Raw genomic sequence first — 10,857 nt, forward strand, 5'->3', positions numbered from 1 at the left:
CCAGTCAAGAAATGGCAGATGTCGGTGAGGATGTGGAGAAAGTGCAGCTCTCCTGCACTGTTGGTGGGAATGCAAGCTGATGCAGAAACTCTGGAAAACAGTATGAAGGTTCCTCAAAAAGTTGAAAATAGAGCTACCCTATGACCCAAGCAATTGCACTACTGGGTATTTGCCCCAAAGATACACATGTAGTAACCCAAAGGGGCATGTGCACCCCAATGTTTATAGCAGCTATGAAGAGCCTCGATGTCCATCAACAGATGAATGGATAAAGAAGATGTGGTACATATATACAATGGAATATTATGCAGCCATCAAAAATTTGAAATCTTGCCATCTGCAATGATGTGGAGAGAACTGAAGGATATTACGCTAAGTGAAATAAGTCAATCAGAGAAAGACAATTATCATATGATCTCACTGATATGTGCAAGTTAAGAAACAAGGCAGAGGATCATAGCGGAAGAGAGGAAAAAATGAAACAAGATGAAACCAGAGAGGGAGACAAATCATAAGAGATTCTTAACCTTAGGAAACAAACTGAGGTTTGCTGGAGTGGAGGGAGTGGGAGGGAGGGGGTCTCTGGATGATGGACATTGGGGAGGGTATGTGCTATGGTGAGCGCTGTGAATTGTGAAAGACTAATGAATCACAGACCTGTATCCCTAAAACAAATAATACATTATATGTTAATTTTAAAAAAAAGAATAGCCCACATAATCTTAAAGTACAACAATACTGGAGAATTCACCCTAGAGAGTTACTAAGATCTATTTTTAAACTTTTTATTTTTATGTATTTTTATTATTTTTTTATGATGAATATGCTTTTAACATATAGTGTTAGATAAAGGTATACAATATAGTGATTCAGTAATTAAAAAAAAAACAATTCTATAAATTACTCAGTGCTTATCACAGAGTACTCCTTATTTCTTTGTGGGAATTTTTTTTAACACTTAACGACTTCTTAAATTCCAGTATAATCAATGTACAGTGTTATATTAGTTGCAGGTGTACAATATAGTGCTTCAGCAATCCTATGCATTACTCAGTGCTCGAATAAGTATACTCCGGATCCTCTTCACCTACCTCCCCTACCCCCACACTCACCTGCTCCCTGGTAACCATCAATTTGTTCTCTATAGTTCAGAGTCTGTTTCTGCTTATCTCTTCTTTCCTTTGTTCGTTTGTTTTGTTTTGTTTTAAGATTTTATTTATTTATTTCACAGACAGAGATCACAAATAGGCAGAGAGGCAAGCGGAGAGAGAGAAGGAAGCAGGCTCCCTGCTGAGCAGAGAGAGCCCAATGCGAGGCTCGATCCCAGGGTCCTGGTATCATGGCCAGAGCCGAAGGCAGAGGCTTTAACCCACTGAGCCACCCAGGCGCCCCTGTTTCGTTTCTTAAATAAGCTTTTTTACTTAAAAAAATTTTTTAAAGATAAATACAGGAAGTCTCCTTTAATAAAGGTAAGTGCAATCTCTACCCTGAAATGCTCAAATGATGGAAAAGTGATTGACACCTTAGCTGGTCTTTAGGTCCAAACACACACACAATTTTTCTGTTTTACTGATAAACATTTCATGTAAATACATACATCTTTGAGCATGTTTTTAATACTCCAGGATATTTGGAATTGGAAATGCTGGGCAGAAGGATAAAAGCAATTTATTTTCAAAAAACGGGGAAGGGGTTTTTAAGAATACACTAACGTGATGAACACTGAGTAATGTACAAAATTGTTGAATCATTCTACTGTACACTTGAAACTAAAGTAACACTGTAAGTTAACTCTACTAGAATATAAATAAATAAAATGCTATTTATTTTAGTAAAATAAAAACAAATATAAATAGAGGCTCAATCAGTTAAGTATCCAACTCTTTTTTTTTTTTAATCTAAAGATTTTATTTATTTATTTATTTATTTATTGAGCATGAGAGGGGAGAAGGTCAGAGGGAGAAGCAGACTCCCCATGGAGTTGGGAGCCCAGTACGGAGCTGGATCCCAGGACTCCCAGGATCATGACCTAAGCTGAAGGCAGTTGTTTAACCAACTGAGCCACCCAGGCACCCAAGCGTCCAAGTTGTGATCTCAGCTTGAGTCTTGATCTTAGGGTCCTGAGTTCAAGCCCCAAGTTTGGGGAAAAAGAAAAAATGGGGCGGGGGGGATGAGTGGTGTAGTCAGTTAAGTGTATGACTCTTGGTTTCGGCTCTGGTGGTGATCTCAGTCGTGAGATGGAGCCCCAAATTGGGCTCCACACTCAGCACAGAGTCTGCTTGAGATTCTTTCCCTCTTTGTCCCTCCCACTTGCACTCTCTGTCTCTCTCAGATAAATAAATAAAATCTTAAAACAAAACAAAACAGGGGCACCTGGCTGGCTCAGTGGGAGGAGCATGTAACTCAATCTTGGGGCTGTGAATTCAAGCCTCATGTCGGGTGCAGAGCTCACTTAAATAAATATACTTCACTTAAATAAATACACTTTAAAAACAAAATAAATTAATTTAAAAAAATAAAATTTTAATAAATGTTATCAAACTGCTCTCCAAGGTAGTAATATAGGAAAGAACTATTGTGCCATATTCTTGCCAACACCAGATCTAAAAAATTTGCCAAATCAATGAAGTTTTAATTTGCATTAATAGTACAAGGCAATTTATGGATACTCAAAAAAGAGTCAAAATAAAAAGGGCTAAAAAATGTCAGGGGAGGGGGCGCCTGGGTGGCTCAGTGGGTTAAGCCTCTGCCTTCCGCTCACATCATGATCTCAGGGGTCCTGGGATCAAGACCTGAGTCGGGCTCTCTGCTCAGCAGGGAGCCTGCTTCCCTTCCTCTCTCTCTGCCTGCCTCTCTGCCTGATTGTGATCTCTGTCAAATAAATAAATAAAATCTTTAAAAAAAAAAAAATATCAGGGGAGGGAAACACAAACTTGAGCTCTAACTTTATGGAAGGTTAAGGTCTTTCCATGGAATCTGCAAGGTTTGGAGGAGTCTGGAGTCAAGATAAAGATAATTTTAACCTAACTATGGGCCCTACCATGTACACATTTTGGTTATTCATCATTTTATTTCTACTTCTATGAGCTGCTTTTCTTATCCTTTGCCTAGTCTTTCTTTGGGGCTTCTTTCTTGATTTACAAGGGTTCTTCATTTTTGCTTACTTATCTTTAGTTTGTTATATATGATCCAAATATTTTTCTTAGTTTGTCTTTTTTTTTTTTTTTTTTTAAAGATTTTATTTATTTATTTCACAGATAGATATCACAAGTAGGCAGAGAGGCAGGCAAAGAGAGAGGGGGAAGCAGGCTCTAGCTGAGCAGAGAGCCCGATGCGGGGCTTGATTCCAGGATCCTGAGATCATAACCTGAGCTGAAGGCAGAGGCTTAACCCACTGAGCCACCCAGGGGCCCCTTAGTTTGTCATTTTTATCTTTTACATTTGTTCATGGTATCTTTCATCATCTGGAGTATTTATGTTTTATGAAGAGCATTAATATTTTGATTGTAAAAAAGATTTATCAACACTATTTTACCAGCTCTAAGAAAACTAAATGGTTTACCCAGTTGTAGACAAAACATTATGGTCCATAAATGTGAGGATTTGGAAACACAGAAGATTGAGCTCTGAATTTAGCTCCCGCATTCCAACAGGTAAACAGGTAACAGAAACAATCATCTGTGGGCAATTTTAACACTGCCAATTCCATAAAATCTCGTGTTGAAGTCCGCCTGACTCACCCACAGATTTGTCTGCCATGCCCACATCTCTAGATGTCCAGCGACAAAATCCACAGGCCAGGTAGTAGGCTTTTTTCATGGTGGTCTTGGCAGGGTCATCTGGAAGCTGTGTGGAGATACTTGTTGCCCGAGTAGAGAGAGTGTGCATACAGCCGGGACAGTCAAAGCAGTTGGCACACCTGTAACACAAGACCACTGTTCATTCACTTGACAAGTCTTTATCAAGCACCTGCTATGTACCACACAGTGTCCTAGGTATTAGGAATTCAAGAGGGACTGTAACGGAGGACTGTCTTTCAATGAAAAGGAAATTAAAAAGTATTAAAATCTTGTTTTAAAATTTAAGTATTGTATGTTCATTTATTTATTTATTTATTTTTAATGTAATCATCACTAAAGTTCCCGAAGAATTAAGAGCCTGACCAATCCTATTCCAGAGACATTCACTGCTAAACAGTCTGGATTTAACCATTTCAGACGCCATTTAGGCTTGTACAGACCACAAAGATTTCTGAGGGAGAGAGGTCACCACTTATGCCTTTAGAAAGGACTGAGCAGTTGCACAATGAAAACTCAAGAGGCAACAATATAATAGGCTATGAAACTGGGTTTGGAAAACAACTGCTTGTTTGCTGCACCAGAGAGCGGACATAGAAACCAAAGAATATTCTCAAACTGCAACAGTTCAGAAGCAGCGCCTTTTCAGGGCTTTCTGTTATCTCCTTAGGCACCAATCTTCCTAACGCTCCCCCGACACTTCCCCTTTAGGGGCCCCAGTACCTTGCTGCTTGTAGCTTTTTCACCACCTGAGGTTATCAAGATTTCACTCCTAGAGTCCTGGACTTACTCTGAAGCTCTGTTCTACAACTCTATTTGCGATATTTTGCCATCTGGATAATGTCCTCATATAAGGATAATAATGGTATCTACCCACTGTTCACTGCTCACTGATAGTCTGAGGATTAAATCATAAAATTAACATGATTTAATTTAATGATGTAAATTTAATTTACATCATTAAATTAAATTTTTAATCATAAAACAAACAGTGTCTGGCTTATTAGGAGTTATTTCTCATGTTCAGGAAAGAAAAGTCATGGTGGTTCACATCCATGCAGGTATAAGGGTATGACTGGTAGCCAAGGATTTCCATGCTTAAGCTAAAAACCAAATGGCTTCCAGGGGCAATGAGCACACTTACTACTCAGATCTTGGTTTTTAATACCATTTTCCAATAAAAGGAACCAGGGATCCTTGGAGAAATGGCTATCTCAAGGACTGAGGCAGAGTTCCGGGAGTATCTTGTAGTATCTTGTATGCCCAAAAAATGACAGAACGCTCAAATGAATGAACAGCTTCTCTAACCTCCAGTCCATGCAACAAATGGGGGCACACCAAAGAGATACAGGAGTCTACCGAAAGAGCTCACAACGGCCAAAGCTGGAACAATCTGAGCAAAAAAATAAATAAATAAAGTGGTACTGGATTATATCCTATGGTATAAAACCAGTATTTAAATAAATGATTAAATAAATAAATAGGAGAGGAGAGAAAAATCTACCATTTAAACGAATTCCAAATAATTTATGTAGAAAATCCTCACAGAGGGGGAACATAACTCCCCACTATAAGAGTGTTTTCCTTCCAAAGAGTACAGTATAAAAAAGGAGGAAAAAAGAGTGACTGTATATTGGAGAAACCTGACGAACACTAGCTCAAGCCAGGTTATTAAGGCTAACATCAACAGTGATAAGTTCTATTGACAGTATGTACCCTTCATGGGATGTAATAAAAGATGCACTTTAACTCTATTGCCTTTTACCCCATAACACATTTCCTCAGCTAACACGAAAACCATCAGATAAATTCCAACTGAGGGACATTCTACAAAATATTTTACCAGTACTCCTCAAAACTTTTAAGGTCCTCAAAAACCAAGGAAAGTTTAAGAAAATGTCATAGCAAGAGAAGCCAAAAGAGACATGACTATTAAATGTAACATGGGTATCCTAAATATAATTCAGGAACAGAAAAAGGAGATTAGGAAAAAACTGAGGGAATCTGAATAAAATGAAATGTTTATTTAATAACAAAATATCCATGTAGTTCATTAATTGGGGCAAATATACCATAATCATGCAGGATGTTAATGATAGGGGAGATTATGTATTAAGTACACAGAACTCTCTGTACCATCTTCACAATAATTCTTAAGTCTAAAACTGTTCTAAAATAGAAAATTAATTTAAAAAAATCAAAAGACATTTCATCTTTGGCAAAGGTGATGCTAAAAAATGAAAACCAGCCAGTTAAAAACAAGAGTTAATTCCATGAGTTTCCTTGCCAGCTATTAAAAAAATAGTTGAGGAAAACAGAAAAAAAAAAAAAAAACGGATCGTAGTCTTACCTATTCTTTTTCAATTTGGCTTCAGCCGATGGCATATTTTCTAAGCAACTGGGACAATAATGGGAGTCCACCTAGAAAGAAACAAGAAATCAAAATCAGAGGAAAAGGCACTCAGTCTAGCTTGTATCTACATCTATGCCAAATAGAGAATTCTAAAATATACTGCACCAGAACATGAGAAACCAATGACATGCCAAATAACCTAGACTGTTTTCAGCTTAGGGTTTATTCTTCAACCATGTTTTTTCTTATTTTCTGTATTTCCTAAAACCCTTCCATTTTTCCTTTCTGATCTTTCCTCTTCCCTTTCATTAGGATTTTATGTAATAGATGTGTTACAAGTTGTCTTGGAAAAGAAGAACTCTATGATAATCTAATAAACAGACTAATAAGTAAAATAACACAATTTGTGAAGCTCTAATCAAATATCCTTTCATCGTTTTAAACTGTTTAGCTTTAATGGACTGTAATAACTTGATCGCACTTAAGTTTTCTCATTATTAAAGTATTACATGTTCACAAAACTTCTCTAATCTCTAATCAGAGATACTTTTTATTATTTTTAAATACTTTTATTTACTTACTTGACAGAAAGAGAGAGAGCAAGAGAGAGAACACAAGCAGGGAGAGTGGGAGAGGGGGAAGCAGGCTTCCTGCTGAGCAGGGGGCCTGACTGGGATCATGACCTGAGCTGAAGGCAGAGACCTAACGACTGAGTCACCCGAGTGTCCGATTACAGATTTTTAAATGGCAAATTAAACTACTAAGCTAGCAAGATACTCTTACTGTATGTAACTCAAAAACAAAGAAGGAAAATAAATTCACTGTATTTTTAAAGCTCTGAATAATTATTTTCTTTAATATAGGTAGATCCTATTTGACAGTTCTAGAACTTTAATCACCTACAGATGTACAGACAAATTTAAATGAATAGAAATACTATGACAGAAACTGGCTTCTTTTTTTCATCATCTGCTATATACAGGACCACCTTTGAAAAAATAAAGTCGCTGCTCAAATAACCTCTAGGAACATAAAGCACAGTACTGTTAACTAATATTTGCACTTACTCATCATAAAAGGAAAACTATAATTTGTTCCTTCTTGTGGCTCTTTTCAAATTCCGTCTGTCCCTTCATGTGCAGCTTCAATCCCAGGTTCTCCATTAGAACTTTCTGGACTCCTCAAGCCCTTACTGGCCTCACCCTTCCCCAAATCCTAAAGGGCCTCCACTTCACAGGTGGAGGTACACACGAGTCAGTAAGATACAGTTAAGACAGACTGTCCTAGCTCAAGATATCCTTAAAAATCATGGAGACTGAGCTCTCTAATGACCACCATGTGGGAATCTAATCCAATAAATTCTAGAAGTGGAGGTGAAGCTAGAACAGGAAAACACCTAAAAGACAAAGGACCTGCTAAAGAGATACACAGAGAAGATGCTAATGGAGAAAAAAACACAAGAAATATCCTGTATATAATATAGCAATGATTTTTCTCTTGTATTACTTAACTCCTTTCTGTGCCTATTCTTAATATTAAGATAAATACACCTAATAAAATTTTAATAATATGTAAAATGGGGCACCTGGATGACTCAGGCATTACAGGTCTACCTTCAGTTCAGGTCAAGATACCAGAGTCCTGGGATCAAGCCCGGCATCCAGCTCCTTGCCCATCGGGAAGCCTGTTTCTCCCTCTCCCCCTGCTTGTGTTCCCTCTCTCACTGTGTCTCTCTCTCTCTCTCAAATACATAAATAAAATCTTTTAAAAAATGAGTAAAATGGCTTAAAGTGCATTATCAAAGTACATTTATCAAATACAAAATGGCTTAAAGTACGTATTTAACGTTTTCATATGCATTTTTAACAGTCCAGGTATCTTCAGTGAAGTTCTCTGAATCATGTTTCAAATCCTGATTTGAAAGGCTGCCGTGAGTTTCAAATCTTGGTCCTCTCTGCCACCCCCAAATTTTTGGCTGGGTAACCTAGGGCAAACACTGTGTCTGTTGCTTTAACTCTAATTTTTTGTTGTTGATTTTTTTTTTTTTTAAGAATATTCATTCTATTGGCCTGTAGGATGATTAAATGAGTTTACATAAACCACATGGCGTATAGAAAGCACTGAATAAGCATTAACTGCTACCAGCAGCTTTTCCTTAACTAGACTGTGAGTCATTCAACAGCAGGATTTATGTCTTACTCGTCTTTTAATCCCCAAAGCTTACAGAATGAACAAGATGTGCTAAGTGCTGTATAGAAGTTTGGGGATTTTGTTATTTGGTAATTTTTTTTTTAATGGGGTGGAGTGTTTTACGTTATGAGCAATCCTACTTCCAACGCCCACTTGTTCCTGCGAAGGACAGCACCATACCCTCTGGAGAAGCTCCATGAGCTTCTTACACGAACAGACGTTATTCTAAACGCTTTTAACCCAGTTCGCCCCAACCCAACCTCTTCCCTGCTGCAGGCCTTGGTCTGAGCCACAAAACACAGCAAGGCCCAGTTCCTGGCCAAAGTAAGAGCAGAACTTCCAAGATGGGAGGGGCATGAATGAGAACGCCCGTGGGCACCACCCTACAATCAGTCATGGAAAGATGGTATCTCGACCCTCAAGTGGCCTGAATAATCACCCCCACATCTTCCTCCCCAACCCACCCAATTACCACCCCCCCCACCCCCGCCAGGAGACGGCCAGGGTCCTTAAAGTCAGGTTTGTCCAATCCGAAGGCGCTCCAGAACCAAAAGATCCGCTCAGCCCCACCCAAGGCCGCTCCTTCTTTCCAAATGACAAATTATAAGCAAATTAAATCGCTCGCAAATCTGAGTGACGGAAGACAGAGCCAATCAGCAAACTAGGAAAATGACTTCCCGCCCGTCGCGGTGACTAGGGCAAACCCTTCCCCCCTCCTCCCCCAACACATACACACTCTTCACCAGACGACTGCATTACCTCGTGAGACACACATTCCAGCGACCGCAACTCGCTGCAATAGCGGCAGAAATAAAGCTGCGATAGCGGGGCCCGAACCTTCTTTTCTCCCTGGACTAGGTAGAGAACCCTCTCCGATTGCAGCAAGGACGCCATCTTGGAGGGGGAGGAGTCAACGGCGCTCTCGCCGCGTCACGTGACCCGAGAGGCTGCGTTGCCTCGGCGCCTTTCCTACGTATTTCGTCTGAGACTTTGCGTAAGGTTTCGGAACTCGTGAGACCCGGCGCCGGGCGAAAGTCACAGTGCGCTTGCGTAGCTGGGGATCCCGGGTTTCTTCCCCAGCGTTTCAGCGAGCGTTGTCTGCCTGGGCGAGGTCCGAGCTTTCTATGAGAGTACGCAATCCCAGGTCAAATCAGACAGGCCAGTGCTCTCCGTTTCCTTGTCTCTTCCGGAAAGAAAGGCTGCACTTGGCCTCTCCGGCCCTCACCTTCCAGGAAGACTTCCAGAAGGTAGATGGAGGGTCGCAGGGACAGAGTGCCTTGGGAACTGGAAAGTTAATAGTCATACCAGCACTTTCCTTTGACTGTCTTGTCACTGACCTGTAGGAAATCTTCGCAGACATTATCTCGTTTGAAATTTTTTAGACTCTGAGTTCCTCCACCCAGAAGCCATGGCTCATTCATTTCCAGGTTTTGTATTTAGAATTAGGACTAAGTCTGTGTTATGAGCATTCAGTAAGTATTGGTTGATGGAGGAATTAAATCATTGACCAATGTTGCTAGGTATCATTTACATTTTTTCTAGTGCATAAACTAAGGCTTAGATATATAAAATGATTGCTTTTAACCGGCCTAGCAGAGACTGGAGCCCAGATTACCCGCCACCAGTTCTATGCTCCTCTCATTGTACTAATGCATTCTTTACCTGTCTGATGTTGGAGCTGGTGAAAAGAAGTGGAACGGAATACTAATACTAGCTAACGTCTATTGAATATTTATTGAGTGCAAGGCGCTGTGACCAAACTTTACATACATTGTCTCATTTAATGTTCACAAGAACTCCAAAAGGCAGGTGCTATCATTTTTATTTGGCTCCGAGGGAAACAGGCTCAGAGAATTACAATGACTTGTCTAAGATTTCATAGATAGCAGTGGAACCCTGTCCTGACTCCAGAGGTGCATGCACCTATGCATACTGCCTCTAGCATATTTTCCCCCCAGCTTTATTGAGGTATAATTGACAACTTAAAATTATATATATTTAAGGTGTACATCTCGATAATTTGATATACACTGTGAAATAATGAACTCAAGCTAATTAACATACCCATCACTTCACATGGCTACTATTTTCTTTTTTTCTCTTTTCTTTTTTCTGATGAGAACACTTAAGATCTACACTCTTAGAAAATTTCAAGGATATCATATACAATATCGTTAACTAGGGTCACACTGTTTATACATTAAAACTTCAGAAGTTATTCATCTTGAATAACTGAAATTTTGTACCCCTTGACCAACATTTCTTCACTTCCTCTCCCTGCCCCGCACCGACCCCCAGACCTTGGCAACAACCCTTTTCTCTGCTTTTGTGAGTTTGATTATTTTAGAATCCATATGTAAGTGAGATAATGCAATATTATCTTTCTGAGTCTGGCTTATTTCTCTTAGCATACTGTCCTCCAGGTTCATCCTGTTGCTTCAAATGGCAGGAGATACCTTTTGATATATTTATGTTTATATTATATTTCAGTTATTGTATATATATTTATATATCACA

The 10,857-nt window shown here is 39.3% G+C and overlaps 1 protein-coding gene across 2 annotated transcripts in view; it reads right to left on the minus strand.

The window, feature by feature from the left end:
• DCTN4 (dynactin subunit 4) overlaps window positions 1-9,275 on the minus strand; it is a 30,322-nt gene extending 21,047 nt beyond the window's left edge. The window contains exons 1-3 of one of the 2 annotated variants that reach the window (XM_059174059.1): window positions 9,100-9,275; window positions 6,148-6,218; window positions 3,741-3,919 (exon numbers count right to left, since the gene is read on the minus strand). In XM_059174059.1, the coding sequence (XP_059030042.1) occupies window positions 3,741-3,919; window positions 6,148-6,218; window positions 9,100-9,234 (385 nt within the window). In that variant the 5' untranslated portion in view covers window positions 9,235-9,275. The remainder of the gene's footprint in view (window positions 1-3,740; window positions 3,920-6,147; window positions 6,219-9,099) is intronic. The other variant, XM_059174060.1, reaches the window with a different exon arrangement.
• Window positions 9,276-10,857: the final 1,582 nt, after the last annotated feature.

The sequence above is a fragment of the Mustela lutreola genome, chromosome 5, assembly GCF_030435805.1.
Source record: "Mustela lutreola isolate mMusLut2 chromosome 5, mMusLut2.pri, whole genome shotgun sequence".
NCBI classification, from domain to species: Eukaryota; Metazoa; Chordata; class Mammalia; order Carnivora; family Mustelidae; genus Mustela; species Mustela lutreola.